This window comes from Leucoraja erinacea, chromosome 5 (genome assembly GCF_028641065.1).
Source record: "Leucoraja erinacea ecotype New England chromosome 5, Leri_hhj_1, whole genome shotgun sequence".
Classification (NCBI taxonomy): Eukaryota; Metazoa; Chordata; class Chondrichthyes; order Rajiformes; family Rajidae; genus Leucoraja; species Leucoraja erinaceus.
In genome coordinates this window covers 19,948,141-19,964,088 of record NC_073381.1, presented here as the reverse complement: position 1 = coordinate 19,964,088, position 15,948 = coordinate 19,948,141, and the positions used below count along the sequence as shown (strand labels likewise).

At 46.4% G+C, this 15,948-nt stretch overlaps 1 protein-coding gene across 1 annotated transcript in view; it reads left to right on the top strand.

The window, feature by feature from the left end:
• Positions 1-15,948, top strand: part of LOC129697010 (pecanex-like protein 1) — a 215,937-nt gene that overhangs the window by 79,231 nt on the left and 120,758 nt on the right. The window contains 4 exon segments of the mRNA XM_055635197.1: positions 618-759; positions 5,675-5,811; positions 9,851-10,004; positions 10,080-10,112. Of these exon segments, the coding sequence (XP_055491172.1) occupies positions 618-759; positions 5,675-5,811; positions 9,851-10,004; positions 10,080-10,112 (466 nt within the window).

Here is a 15,948-nt window from a genome sequence, read left to right as displayed (position 1 = left end):
CCTGGTGAACCAAATGCCAAATATTTGCTATTTATAACAGGTCATATGGTGGTTTGTTAAAGTTGTAGTGATTTGTGTCCAATAACACACTGCAGAAACTGAGACTGATAGTAAACTTTACAGTAATTTTCAAGTACGAATTCGATAAATTGATGATGAAGAAAGAGAGAAATGAATTAATGAGACTTTCTTTTGAAAAACTCTGGCATGGAACATGAGATGTGAATGGCCTCTCTCTGTGCTTTGTGTATAAGCATTGAACCTCTGGCAGAGCTCTCGGTTCTGTCTGCTTATCTTCTGTTGGTTTTGTTATTGATGCTTCCTCTCTCACTCTCTCTTAATTCTGAAGGGTTACTCACAACTTCATAACATCACCTCATTGCAGGCAGATTCGACAACAGGCAATATAACTATAAAGTCATGACCTGATCTAGTCTGTCCAAATAATATCCTGGTCCTTTTTTCTGAGTCTGCTTCAACGTGCAACAAGCAAGACCTTTTAATGCCAAAAAAATGGATTGTGTTTTGGCCCAACTTCAAATGACAATAGGCATTTAGTGTGTGGATCTCAGGAGGGCTCCAGGTAACATAAGATCTCACCGTCTTTTTCACCACAGGGATCATCAGTCCCACTCTCCCAGTTATGCTTCAGGTAATGGACAGAATGGGACAGAGGAAACTGCAGATGAGCCACGCCCTCGACACCAGCCGGTTATATTACGGAGGATGCAGATTAGAAGATATTCCGAGGCGCGGCAGGTGAGTTTAAGGGATGCCCAAGTCATTGGCAAGTATCACGTAGAGTTGATTGAAAGTAACTGCAATAGATTTGCATAGGTCAAGGTGGACGTTTACAGGGTCATTGTTATATCAGTATAGTTCTGATTGTGTAGACTTACGGCAGTCTTTCACAACTCAGAATCTCTACTCTCAACTACTCTCAAAAATCCTTTAAAAGAGAAGTACCATACATGCTGAAACGCAGCATGTCAGTTGGGCTGAAATGTTGGTTCCGTTTTCATTCCGTGAATATTGTCTGACCCGTTGAATACTGTCTATCCTGTGGAATGCTTTCTGTCCTGTTAAATGCTACCTAGCCCCTTGAAAACAGTCTGTCACGTTGAACAACAGTCTGTCCTGTTTAATGCTGTGAGTGCTGGTAAATGCTGTCTGTCAAATGTCGTCTGCCCCTTTATCTGTTCTGTTAGCAATTCCAGCACTAGTAGTTTTTCACAGAATCGTAAGAGCAGGGAATCGTAGGAAGAAGCTATTTGGCTCTTTATGTAGCAATATATTCAGTTCCATTCCCTTCCTCTTTACCTGGAGCCCTGCAAACTATTTTATCTAATAAGTATCCAATTTCATTTTGATTGACTCACTTTCCTCCAAGCCTATTGATAATGACTTCCAGATCATAACTACTTGCTATGCATCAAATGTTTTTCTTCTCGCATCCCTCTGTGTCTTTTGCCATTGCTTTGAATTGGGTCCTGCAGGTTTTCTCTTAACCCAGTCTTGATCTTGTAAAGAAAATCACTCGTTAAGGGCCAGTCCCACTTACGTGTCCTTGGCACGCAAATTACGCGCCCTCGCCGTCGTGTTGAGGCGCATGGGCATCGTATGGTCCCACTGAGAAGCGCGGAGGGGTATATAGTTGTGCGCGACATCGCGCGGGGCTCAGAATTTTTTGTAGCGAACAAAATCTTTGCGCGCCAACGGCCTGTCGCGTAACTGACGGCCAAAGTGGGACAGGCCCAAGACCCTGGCGCGACGCAACGTCTCACCTCCAACAGCAGCAGAAGCAGGCAAACACCCGCCGAACTTGGCCTGGGGCTCACGGCTGTTGCGGATGCGGATCTGTCCCCACTTCTATTCCCAGAGCGGGGCCAAGAAAATTGAAGATAGACACAAAATGCAGGAGTAACTCTGCGGGACCAGCAGCACCTCTGGAGAGAAGCAATGGATGACGTTTCGGGTCAAGACCCTTCTTTCAGACTGAAGAAGAGTCTCGACCCGAAACATCATCCATTCCTTCTCTGCAGAGATGCTGCCGGTCCCGCTGAGTTACTCCAGCATTTTGTGTCCATCTTCAAATAACGTCACGCGCTCCAGACGGCTGTGCGGGCGCATGAAATCGCACGCGACCTTCGCGGGACCGTCACGCCTCAACGCGACCACGCCTCAACGCGACCACGAGGTTGTGTAATTAGCATGCCAACGACACTAAGTGGGACGGGGGCTTTAACCTACTTTCCTAAAGGGGGGATCAATGCTGCAGTCTAACCTTGCAGCAGAAATCTGACATCCTCTGGGCCATTCTAGTAAATGTTTTCATAATCCTCCCCGGGTGTTTTGCATCTGTCTTGTGGTCTGAATGTAGTGCTCTAATTGTAGCCAAACCAGTTTCAGCTTAATCATAGGTGAAGGTAATGTCCTTGTATTTGTACTCCATTTATGAAGCCCAGATTTTCAGTACCATTATTGTCGAATATCTTGTCCTTCTGCATCCTTATTTACTGCAATTTACTGTCTCCTTTGCAGTCCCTTGGCTTTTAAAACAGGGGACTGTCATCACCTAATTAGTGTGGTGTGGCTGTTTTGACTTTGAACATTCATGTGAAACAAGTGATAGCAAATTGACAATCGATTTACGCTGAAGTCGATCGAAATTAAAAAAAAGTGAGCGATGTGAAATATCTATAAACACTTTACAGTTCCTCGCCAGGTTACAAACGGCCGACTTATAGACACCCTGTACATACAAACGAGTGCATGGAACACTTGGGTGACCATGGGAATGGTTTTGTCGGCTGCTGTGAGGCTGCTGGCATCTTTCGCTGGGTGGGAATAGTGCTTTTCTATACACATTCTCTTCCCTGAGCCTCAACAATCGGGCTGGGTTGAGCTGACAGATCTGGAAATGACTGAGCAGGCTCACTGAGCAGTTGGCGGCTGCCCTTCCCGCACCGACACCCGCTCGCTTTCCCACCACAGGGATCATCTCCCGCACACCGTTTCTGTTCATTCCACTTACAAACAGTTTGGGTTAGGAATAGTTCTCAGGAACAAAACCTTGTCATAACCTGGTGACATCTTGTGTTGCGATTGACACCCCCTATGGTATGTCGTCATTCACAAGGTGCTTTTAAACAATGATTGTATGGTGTGCCACCAGGCGCCCTCACTTTCTCTGTCATCAAGTCAAATATTCCCATAGCAGAATTCTGGTTCATTCCAGGTTTGTGATACGTAAAGTGGCACAGTGATGCAGTGGTAGAGTTGCTGCCTTACTGCGCAAGAGACCTGGGTTTGATCCCGACTACGCATGCTGTCTGTATGGAGTTTGTATGTTCTCCCTGTGAATCATGTAGGTTTTCTCCAGGTGCTCCAGTTTCCTCCCACATCCAAAGACGTACAGATTTGTACTTTAATTGGCTTTGATAAAATTGTAAATTGTCCCTCGTGAGTAGGATAGTACAGGATGATCGCTGGTTGACGCTGACTTGGTGGGCCGAAGGGCCTGTTTCAGCGCTGTATTTTTGAAGTCATAATTTTTAGGAAACTCATACTATTTAATATTTTTTATTATTTTATACAATTTTTTAACAAAACAGAACAAAACAAACAAAAAATAAAATAAAAACTGAAGAAGACACCAGGAAAAAAAAAGGAAGGAAAAAAAAATAATTATATTTTTAAAAAAAAATAATAATAAAACAAAGCCGCCAGACATAACAGTATTGGTACAATCCACATGGTGCTACACAGTCATGATTTGCAAAAGCAGAAGTAAAGGTCACAGGACTACATCACTGCAGATAATATGAAATTATTGGACTTTGAGATGGTTGTTAAATGGTCCCCAAACACTTAAAAAGTTGTTTGGTACCTTGGAGTTGTAGAAGCGTATCCTTTCCATTTGTATGATTATTATCATTTCATTGAGCCATTTTTCGAAGCAGGGTGGTGTAGATGATTTCCAGTCTGTTAGGATCATTTTCTTGGCTGCCACCATACCAAGCATCAGTGCTTGTTGTTCTTCAGACGTGAAGTACAAAGCAGTCTTTGAGCATCCAAAAAGTGCCAGTTCTGGATCAGGGAGAATATCTTTTCCATAGACCCGAGAAAACCATTTAAATATTTTAGACCAGTATCTTTGTATATGAGGACAGAGCCAGAAAATATGTGTTAAAGAACCATCTGCACTTTTGCATCTGTCACATAATGGAGAAATAGCAGGGTAGATTCAATGTAATTTGGTCTTTGAGTAATGGAGTCTGTGGATGACTTTAAACTGAATCAGTTTATACCTGACATTGATCGAACAAGTTTGGATTCTGGTCAGACCTTCATTCCAAGTGTCGTCAGACACCTCAAAATTCAGCTCAGTAGACCAGGCTTCTTTCAGATGGGTAGTGGATACAGAGGTGGTGAATAGACTCACAAAGCGAGATATTAGATGTTTGGAGTCTGGAGGAAGCTGCAGGAGCTCATAGAGTGGGCAACTGTCAGGCATGGTTTGAAAATTTGCAATTTGATCTTTAACGTAGTGCCTAATTTGGAGATAGCGAAAAAAATGAGAGTTGGAAAGGTTAAATTTTGATTTCAGCTGATTAAACGAAGCAAACTTTTTGTCAATATATGGATCTCTGAGGGTCGCAAGGCCCTTGTCCCTCCAGACAACAAACACCCCATCCGTCTGTGATGGCAAAAAGGAGTGGTTGTGACATATGGGGGTGTAAATAGAGACATTTGACAATGTACTGAAACTTCTTATCTGATTTAAAATTCTAATAGAATTTCTTAAAATTAAGTTCTCACCAACCAACTTATGTGGGGATTCTGTTTTGGAAAAAAGCAAAGTACAGAGGGAGGAATTTTTCACTGCTGTGTTTTCAATGTTTAGTCACAAAGGGGTATTATTATTATTATCCAAAGGTTCATCTGGGAATCCCTCATACGAAAGTGTAGGAGAAATATGTTTGTCCGATGGTGTAGTGCATGCTACCTCTCTTGGACAAATATCACTGATCGTTCTTACAGTCCCCAAACTGGTTAGAAAAACGACAGCTTGCATTTATCTATCACCTTTAATTTAGTAATATGTCCTACAGCACTTATGTCCACTGAGAATGGATAATTCAAAATCTTAACAAAAGGGTTTCAAACAATTATCTGGCAGCATGCTCGTGCTATTAACCTTAATGGTGAGGAAGCTTTTCGGAAAAATTATTAGGGGAAAGGTTAATAGGCACTTGCAGAGGTAACAAAACATAATTTACATGATTGAAGTTTTCACAAGACGTTAGTAAAGTATATGTGCCTGGAACACAGGTTAACCCTCTAATTCCTATCAGTTGTGAGATCTGTTGCTTGACAATCAATTCCATTCCAGTCACTGTCAACTATTCATTTTCCTCCACAGATTATGCCTGATCTGCTGAATTCTTCCAGCGGCATGCCTTTTTTGCTCATATTCCTCGATGGCGTGAGCCCTTAAAATTTATTGACACCAATTCTTAGTAAAGACATTACTTCACATCTTCCTTAGTTTTATATTTTACTGTCTGGAGAAAACAACCTCTTCGCATAGAACAGAACAACTACTTATGGGCATTTTAGTTAGTTGTTCTGATTTAATGTTTGATATCTACATTTCCATTTATGTTTATAGGGAACTGGGGATCGTAAATCAGCAGTTAAAGTAGATGAAAAATCGAGCTGCAGACAGTCTTACAGGTTTTGGATCTTACCCAGCAAGTGGACGGAGATTCATTATGATCGTCTGGCTTTGTTAACTTTACTTGACAGGTAAAGGTTTTTTTTTGCTTTTGGAACAATTTAACTTTGTGGCGACTTGCAGCATTATTACCACTACAGCATTCTATTGGTTCCTAGTTTTTCTATTATTTTCAGTTCACCTCTTCTTCTCATTTACAGGCGCAAAAAGCATAGACTATTCTTTGTATTAATATGTTCCTGATATCTGTCCTAAATGTCCAACCATGTACTTAGAATAGGAATGAACAGAAAGCAAGTTTCTAGAAAGCCATCATCTTTCACAATCTATCTATATATATCTAATATCTATATTACTAAAAGTCTGTTCTTGACCGGTTTTGGCGATCTGTGCTGCGATTTCCGAGAGAGCGCCGCCACCTACGGCCGTCATTTTTGGCCACCTCGCTCAGAGCCCCCCTCCGCCGCATGTGTGCCGAGGATTTTTCCAGTTGATGAAAAATGACAGAGATATTAATGATTTTCCAAAATTCCCCATTCTCTCTGGTGCCCCCGCTGGCGGCAGGGGGGATGGACTATAAAACCAGGAAGTGGTGTGCCTCAATTAGTCTGCAAGCTGGAGGAAGGCAGAGGGTCACGTTTCTCTGAGCTGTGAATAACACTGAACACATGTCCACACAACTGTGAGTAAGTACCCTTAATGTGGTTTGAAAATGAAAATATGGTTAAAGTAAAAAAGCACTGCCTGCAAATGGTTGTTTGGAGGGTTTGGGTTGAAATAAAAAGGCACTCTCTCTCCCCCCCTCTCCTCTCCCCCCCCTCTCCCCCCCCCCCCCCCCCTCCCCTCCCCTCTCCTCCCTTCCCTCCCCCCCCCCTCCCCCCCCCCCTCCTCTCCCCCCCCCCCCTCCCCCTCCCCCCCCCTCCCTCTCCCCTCCCCCCCCCACCTCTCCTCTCCCCCCCCTCTCCTCTCCCCCCCTCTCTCCCCCCCCCTCCCCCCCCTCTCCTCCCCCCCCCTCTCCTCCCCCCCCTCCCCTCTATCCCCCCCCCCTCCCCCCTCACCTCTCCCCCCTCTCCTCCCCCTCACTCTCTCCCCCTCTCCCCCCCCCTCCCCTCCACCCCCACCTTTCCCCTCTCACCCACCCTCCCTCTTCTCCTCTCTCCCTCTCCCCCTGCCCCTTCTCTCTCTGCCCTCACTCTCCACCTCTCTAGATGTGACTGCATGTTGGGGGCTATGCGTCAGTAGATAGGGTGGTAATGGGGTAAAAGGAGCAAATTAATAATATTAATATAATATCAAGGGGGGTAATTAGCGTGAGTGCGTGGGGGGGATAGTTAGTGTGTGTGATGCTGCATGCCGCCTCCCCTCCCACAACCGCACGTTGGGGGAACAGACCCAATGGGTCTGCACTTGGCCTAGTATATTACTAAAACTCTCATCTTGTTTGTTTGTCTGACTGTGTGCGTGTCTGTGATGAGTGTGATCCTGAAATTACGCCAAAATAGTACACGATAGCGCTACAATTTTTGGGCAACCTTACTCACCATTGTCCTATGGTTTGCTGTATCAAGCTTCATTCAGATTGATGGTATATCTTACAAGTTATTCACATTTTACACTTTACAGAAACCACTTTGACAAAAATCTCTTCCATCTGCACTGGCTGTTAGCAGGGTATGACATCACAATGGGATCTAATTTACATAAACTGCCTGTCAGCAGTATTCCACCCCACAATGACATCACAATGGGATCTCATTTACATAACAAAAAAACCTCTGTTTTAAAAAACACAGCAGCTTCCACCTCACAATGACATCAAGGAGGTAAGGAGGGGAGAGGGGCTATGGAGGGAGGGAGGGACGGAGTGATTGAGGGTAGGGGAAAGGAGAGGGAGGGAGAGGTGAAGTAGGGAGTGGGGAGGAAGTGGGAAATGGGAAAGAAAAGGAAGGGCGAAGAGGAGGGGGAGGAAGTGCTGGGGATGAGGTGGAATTGAGGAGGATAGGGGTAGGAAGAGGGATGGCGAGGCGCAATTGGGGAGGGTTGCAGACCGTGCGGAGGTGTTCGGCGAAACGATCGCCAAGCCTCCGCTTGGTCTCACCGATGTAGATCAGCTGACATCTAGAGCAGCGGATGCAATAGATGAGGTTGGAGGAGATGCAGGTGAACCTCTGTCGCACCTGGAACGACTTGGGTCCTTGAATGGAGTCGAGGGGGGAGGTAAAGCGACAAGTGTAGCACGTTGAATGGATCATCTATTGCATCCGCTGCTCTAGATGTCAGCTGATCTACGTCGGTGAGACCAAGCGGAGGCTTGGCGATCGTTTCGCCGAACACCTCCGCTCGGTCCGCATTAACCAACCTGACCTCCCGGTGGCTCAGCACTTCAACTCCCCCTCCCATTCCGAATCCGACCTCTCTGTCCTGGGCCTCCTCCATGGTCAGAGTGAGCATCACCGGAAATTGGACGAACAGCACCTTATATCCTTGGGCAGTCTGCACCATAGTGGAATAAACATTGAATTCTCCCATATCCAGTAGCCCTTGCTGTCTCCTCCCCTTCTCGGCTTTCCCTCAGCCCTCGGGCTCCTCTTCCTTTTTTTCTTTCTTCTCCACGCCTCCCCCCCCCCCCCCCCCCCACCCTCCATCAGTCTGAAGAAGGGTTTCAGCCCGAAACGTTGCCTATTTCCTTCGCTCCATAGATGCTGCTGCACCCGCTGAGTTTCTCCAGCATTTTCGTCTACCTTCGATTTTCCAGCATCTGCAGTTTTTTACTTAACCACTAATTTCCATGTCCCTCAATCTCATTACTCAGAGAATTCCTCTGGAGCGCATCTTGTTGTTTGTTGTTGTTTAGCGTACTTGCTTTCATATTTCAGATATATCCTGATTCTTACTTGCAGATATAAAAGTGTATAAATTGTTCCTTGGTGAAGTTTTATTGCAGGGGAGCTCCTGAGATTGATTACTGATGTTACTCCCTTACTATATATTAAATAACATCCCCAGCTCATGCCTCTTTGGTTTTGCTGAATTCTACTTCAATTGAGATCAGTTCATGGACACTGCCTCCAAGATGTGCCTCAATACCCATTGTCCCCTGTTTGTTTTGGAACAATCAGCAAGTTTCGGGACCTTTGCTTCTCGCAAATTCTGTGATGTGCCAGGTCATGAGAGAACCACCTGCCACAATTCTTGCTGCGATTCAGAATCAGAATCAGAATCAGAATCACACTTTATTCGCCAAGTATGTTTTGCAACATATGAGGAATTTCACTGGCCAGGTCAGTCATACAATTAAAAGCAATTAATACAATAATACAATAACAGATCACTCAAAAACACATTTTAACATGAACATCCACCACAGTGACTTCCTCACTGTGATGGAAGGCGAAGTAAAGTTCAAGTCCCTCCCCTTACTTCTTCCTCGGTCGTGGGCCTCGAGCCCCAGTTGATGGGACGATCTTGACTCCCGTAGCCGGCGGCGTTCGGGCCCTCCGCGTTGAGGCAATCAGCTCCCCCGCGCCGGGCAATCGAACCTCGCATCAGGTCTGGTTGAACCTTCTACGACGTTGGAGCTCCCAACTCAGCCTCTCCTGACTGAATAAGTCAGCAGGCCGCGGTGGGAGCGATCCGAGGCAAGGGATCAGCTCCGATGTTAAGTCTCCACCCCACCCCGTGGGGCACACGACAGTCCGAGGAGGCTTCGAGCTCCATAGATGGAAGGCCGCAGAGCGCGCCAGAGAATGTGAACCGAAAATTAATCACATCTCCGGCAAGGTAAGAACCTGATAAAAAGGAAAAGTTTCCCCCGATCTCCTCCCCCACATAAAACAAACCGAAGAACATTAAAACAAACTTTTAATACACTAAAAAATAACAAAAAGGATGGAAAAACGAACAGACTGCCGGCAGGGCAGCCATCGCCCCCGCGCCTTGGTGGTATTACTGATGTAGTAAGATTCCTTTCCAGAGCTACCATAGCACAGCCATCACTCTAGATACTCAGAATGAACGGAGCTCTTGCACGTTTATGGCAGCGGACCCAGAATCTCCCTTAAAGATAATTCGGTAACAACAATTGAATAAATGCTTGCTGTACTTTTGTAGGAATCAGGAGATTGGTGAAAACGTGTTATCGGTTTCCTTGGCCGTCCTTGTTGCCCTTCTTGGATTCAGCCTTCTTAACCAAGGATTTTTCAAGGACATCTCGGTCTTATGCTTCTGCCTAGTTATTGCCAGCTGTCAGTATTCCCTGTTAAAGGTAAGTGATGTTCTGTTAATTCATTCGAGAAGACCAAATATTGCAGCTCCTGACTCCTCTTCTCTTCTGTTTCAGAGTGCTCAACCTGATCCTGCTTCACCTGTGCACGTGAGTTATGAAAACTGTACTAGATGGGCCAAAGCCTGAAATGGCACTCAAACACTCTGTTTAAATGAAGGAAGCCTCAAGTGATTCCAACTTTGTTGCCCTATTTTCCCAAGAATGCACCTTACTGTTGCTGAGTGCTGGTGATAACCACACTCTCTCTCTCTCTCAATGAATCCGTTTCTGGCTGATTTAATGCTCCTGCAGTCCCATGTAGGAATGCAGCTATTTCCCAACATGTAATCATCCAAGGTAGACTTGCTGGGTTGACGGAAGCAAGTCTCCAGGAAGACCTGGTTAAAATATTGTTATGCTTCACCAGTACACTGTGTAGAATTTGTTCTTAAGTTTGTTCCAACAATGCATGGGATTGTTGACTGAGGATGAACAGATTCCGTCAGGAGCCATCATAAGACTTCCTGTCTCCATCCACCACGACTCCCCAATCCTGCCACTGGTACACTACGCTTCTAGTCATTAAAATGAGTGGGTCAGATTGTGTAACAAAAGAGCATGTAATTTAGATTGAAAAGAAACCTGGCTAGATATTGTGTTTAGTTGACCGAATTGGGTTTACAATGCATGGGTACAACATAACTGACAGTCTGAGATGCGGGAGAGGGTAAAGAAATAAATAGAATGAGTTGAGCATGCTATGTGGGGTCTGGTGGATGATATTCAACAGACATGATGTAGGTGTATAATGGTGCATGGCATGTATGATGGATGGTATTTATAAAGGATAATATTCAACGGGGAAATATAAATATGCAGAATCTATATAATGCATTGAGGTATTATCAATTAGGTGGGCTACAGGCATGATGTGTTTAAAAAATAGTGGGCATATAATGGTGAGATTGGGTGAATAATGAGTGAACATGTATAATGGGCAGGGTGTGCCCTACTGGCAGTGTACAATACAAGCAGTGAGCATAACAGAAACAACAAACAACCTAATGCCGATGCAGAGTTTCAAGCCAAAGCCTTGATATTCCTTTCCCCCCCACAGATGCTGCTTCCTCCAGCAGATTGTTTGTTGCTCCAGATTCCAGCATCTGCAATCTCTTGTGTCTCCATGCATGACAGAAGATTGCACATCTGCTGTTGTACAGTAGCGAATTAGGGATATTTATAATGAACAACTGTCTATAAATGGGCATACAACTAATGATGTGTGTAAAAGCTGAGAGGATTTTTGACGATGTAAAATAGGCAGGGTTGTAAAAGGGTGGGCATGTCAAGAAACGGTTTGGGTATGTCAAGAAACAGTGCTCATTGGATATCCTTGGACTATTTTTGATCAGATTATACTGGGCTTTATCTTGTACTAAACGTTATTCACATTATTCCCTTTATCATGTATCTGTACACTGTGGATAGCTCGATTGTAATCATGTATTGCCTTCCCGCTGACTGGTTAGCATGCAACAAAAGCTTTTCATTGTACCTCAGTAACGTGGCAATAAACTAAACTAATAGATTGATGTACAACAGATGGCAGAGTGCGTAATGGGGGGTAGAAACAGGCAGCTAGATAATTAGTAGAGACTTCTAAAGGATAGACACAAAAAGCTGGAGTAACTCAGCGGGACCAGCAGTATCTCTGGAGAGATGGAATGGGTGACGTTTCTGGTCGAGACCCTTCTTCAGAGTTACTTAAAGGGTGTGGGAAGTGTGTTTGAGGGAAAAAGTGGGCTGAACCATTTGGTGTGGGTCAGGCGCAGGTAAGTGGGACTGGCTCGGTTGGGAAACTTGTTGGCATGAACAACTGGGCCGAAGAGCCTACTTCCATGCTGAACAGCTCTATGACACTATAAATGAGCATCAGTACAAGAACTAGTCCGTGTTGGCTTATCACATAGATGCTTACGCAGCAGGACTTATTACTTGCAGCATGTATAATGGATGGAATTCATAACAGGTGGGTGTATATTGCGTAGGGGTAATAAGATGTATAACTATGGGTTTCAAGTTTTAAGGAGCTCGCAGGAGAAAGCAGAGAGGTTGAGGCAGGGAATTCTTGTTAGATTCTTGGACTGAAGCCACAGTCACAAATGGTAGTGTAATTTATGTTGAGGATGTTTAACGAGTATGTGTTCGGCACGGACTAGAAGGGCCGAGTTGGCCAGTTTCTGTGCTGTAATTGTTATATGGTTATAACAAGCCAGTATTGGAGGACTGCCTAGATTTTGTGAGGTAATATCAAATAAAGTAGGAGAAAGCCATGTTATCTCTCAAGCCTGATCCACCACTCAATAAAATCATAGCTAAACTGATCTTGGCCACCACTCCACTTTTCTGCCTGTTGCCCATAAGAAAAAACTTGACAATTTATCTTGACCTTTTATACTATGATTACCATCCATATCTCAATAGAGAATTCCATAGATGTATGACCCCCCCCCCCCGCCCAAAAAGGAAAACTTCCTCCTCCACAGTCTTTAATGGCCGATTCCTCATAGGAACATTGTTCCCTGTTTCCAATTCCAGATATCCCCATGAACATCTCAGCATCTATCCTGCTGAGCGTCCTTGGAATCTTAAATTTTCCACTAAGATAATTTCTCATTTCTCTCAAATCACAGAGATACTGGACCTTTGACGTCAACCGTCCATTCACACTAATCCTACATAAATTCCATTTTACTCTCCCTACATTCCCATCAGCTCCTCCCTACTGTTCATCCACACAAGGAACAACTTATAGCCAGGGCCGGATTTAGATGAAGAGAGGCCCTAAGCTGTTCCACTTGTGAGGCCCCCTCCGCGTTGGTTTTCAGCGCTGGCGGCGAGGCAGCGACCGGACAGCCATGGCGGCCAAATATCCCACAATTCAAAGTGAGGGAAAAAGTGCCCAGCGCCAACCAGTTGCCGTTGCAGTGCGCATGCGCAGGGCGGCCGATGATGTGCTGGCCGTGGTTGTGCGCATGTGCAGGGGGGAGGACGTGCAGGCCGCAGCAATGCGTATGTGCAAGGCGACCTGCCGTGCCGTCGGATGAGGAGCGAGCGGAGCCCGGTGGCCCGGACACGGATAGTGGGGGGAGATGGAGAGAGAGATTTAGAGAGGGGGGCCCGCCCAGAGTTGAACGGTAGGTGTCCTGCCTTGGCCGCAGCCCCCCTAGACCTTGAGGTCCTAGCTTATAGGTAAATCCAGCCCTGCTTATAGCATCCATTTAATTTACTGACCTGCATGTGTTGGGGATGTGGGAAGAAACTGGAGCATCTGGAGGAAATACACAGTCATAAAAAGAATTTGCAAACTCCACACAGACAGCACAGTAGGTCAGGCTTGAACTCGGGTCACTGGAGCTATGAGGCAGCCCTTTATTTGGTCTTTTTTTCAGTTCTATTGGGAGGTCTATGGTATAACCCAAGCAAAGCAATCGCCCATCTTTTATTTCTAAGTTCAACCCATATTCTTTCTTTGGATGACCCTACCAGTATATCCTTTCTAAATACTGCTGTGATACTCTTCTGAATCAGCTGTGTGATTCCCACTCCTCATTTGCATCCCCGTCTGCCTGAAACTTATACTTTATACTCCAGAGAATTAAGCTGCCGGTCTTGCCCTTCACTCAATAATGTTTCCTGTTTGTAATAACATGTTAATTCCATGTGCTGATCTATGTCCAATCTACTGACAGTTCTTCGCTGAACAACCTCCATTCCAGGAATCAAACCGGTGAACTTTTTCTGAATTGTCTCCAATGCGAGAAAATCCTTCCTAAAATAAGATGATCAAAGCTGCATGCAGTGGAATCTGCAGAATGACCGTGTGGCGGAGCAGTAGAGTTGCCGCCTTAGAGCACCAGAGACCCGCTTCGACCCTGATTAAGAGTGCTGTCTGTATGGTTTGTACATTCTCCCTGTGATTTTTCCCTGCGGATTTTCTCCGGGTGCTCCGGCTTCCTCCCACATTCTAAAGATATGCATGTTTGTTGCCTAATTGGCTTCTGAAAATTGTCTCTAGGATAAAACTAGTGTGTAGGAGTGATCGTTGGTTGGCACGGACTTGTTGGGCCAAAAGGCCTGTTTCAACGCAGAATCTCTAAACTGAACTGCTGTTCAGTCTGCTTACTCATGTCTGTACTGCCACTCAGCAATAATTATATCAATAAGTTCGCTGATGACACAGCAGTGGTGGGTCTCATCAGTGACGACAATGAGCCGGCATGCAGGATGGAGGTGGAGCTGCTTACAGAGTGGTGCAGATCTCACAATCTCACCCTCAACGTGGAAAAGACAAAGGAGATGGCGATCGATTTTAGGAGGGCTGGAAAACACCATCACACACCGCTGCATATTGATGGTGCTGCTGTGGAGAGGGTCAGCAGTGTGAAGTTCTTGGGACTTCACCTGGCGGACGACCTGACCTCAACGACCAACACCACAACAGTCATCAAAAGAGCACAGCAGCGGCTCCACCCCCACCGGAGACTAAGAAAAGCAGGTCTTCCCACTCGCGTTCTCCCACTCACTTTTCTATATCACTTTGCAATCTCCTCATATCCTCCACACAACTATCTTCTCCAGCTATTTTTATCTTGTCAACAAATTTGCTACAATGTACTCAATCCCTTCATCTAAGTCAGGGGTTGGCAACCTTGTTCTGCATAGGGGCCAGGACGCATGTCTGTGAGCGGATGGCGGCCCACATCTATGGATCCCGCCATGGGTGGCAGGCATTAAATCACGTGTTCACATAGATCCTGCCCCTTCGAGGATGCCACCCGGAGCTCTATGATCTTTGGCACTGGCCCCTAGTTACGGGCGCTCACGAACATGGCGTACCTACGGACCATTGCCTCGTCCTGAAGACGGTGGCTCAAATACTCACACTCACTCGTCCCCGGCCTATTGACAACCCCAATCCCGACAGTGAAGCCCAGACACAGAAGGTACGCGGCCATGCCGGCGGCTTTGCGCAGGATGCGGTACAGCCAGAACTCGGCGCTCAGCGGCTCCGCCATTGCGGCCGCCAGCGCAGGCCTCCTTGTGTCCTTGTGTGATCGCGCCTGGGCGCTGCGGCCTCCGTCCCGAGAGGTACCAGAGATACAAGATACAACATACATTTATTTGGCACATGTGCAAGATGGCACAGTGAAATGAGATAACCATACAGCCATATAATAAAAATAAAGAACACAACACACGATAGAATTCAACATAAAAACATCTCCACACAGCAGAATCAAAGTTTCCCACTGTGAGGGAAGGTACCAAAGTCAGCCTCTTCCTCCAATGTTCCCCAATGTTCACCCGTGGTCAGGGCCTCCCCGAGCCCTCCGCAGTCACGCTACGGGCGGCCCGATGTTCAGGCCCGCTCGCCAGGGTGATGTAAGTCCGACGTCGGGGCTGGGGGACGTCCTCAGCGGCCTTGCCAACAGAGTCGGCCCCCTCCTACCGGAGTCTGCGGCTCCCAAAGTCCGCAGGCCGCGCTGGGCGGAGACTCATGCTGGCGGCCCTCTGCAAGGAGCCCCAGGACTCTGTGATGACGGTCAGCGCCGCCCGCATTGGAAGCTCTCCCAAACCGCAGCTCCACGACGTTGGAGCAGCGGCCCAACGCTCCGGAGCTCCAAACGGCGACCCAGGTAGGCATCACCCGCTCCGCGGTCAATCCAGCGCCGCGCCGCCGCTGTTGTAGCTCTGGTCCGGTTCCCGGTCCCCGGCAGGAAAGGCCGCTCCGATCCAGCTGGTAGGCCGCGAGGAGGTAGGGGCGAGGACGGGACTCGGAGAAATAGTCGCGTCCCTGCCAGGAAGCGACTGGGAAACGGTTTCCCCCTTACCCTGCCCCCCTCCCCCACATAGAAAAGTTAAAGTTTCCCCCAAAAACAGA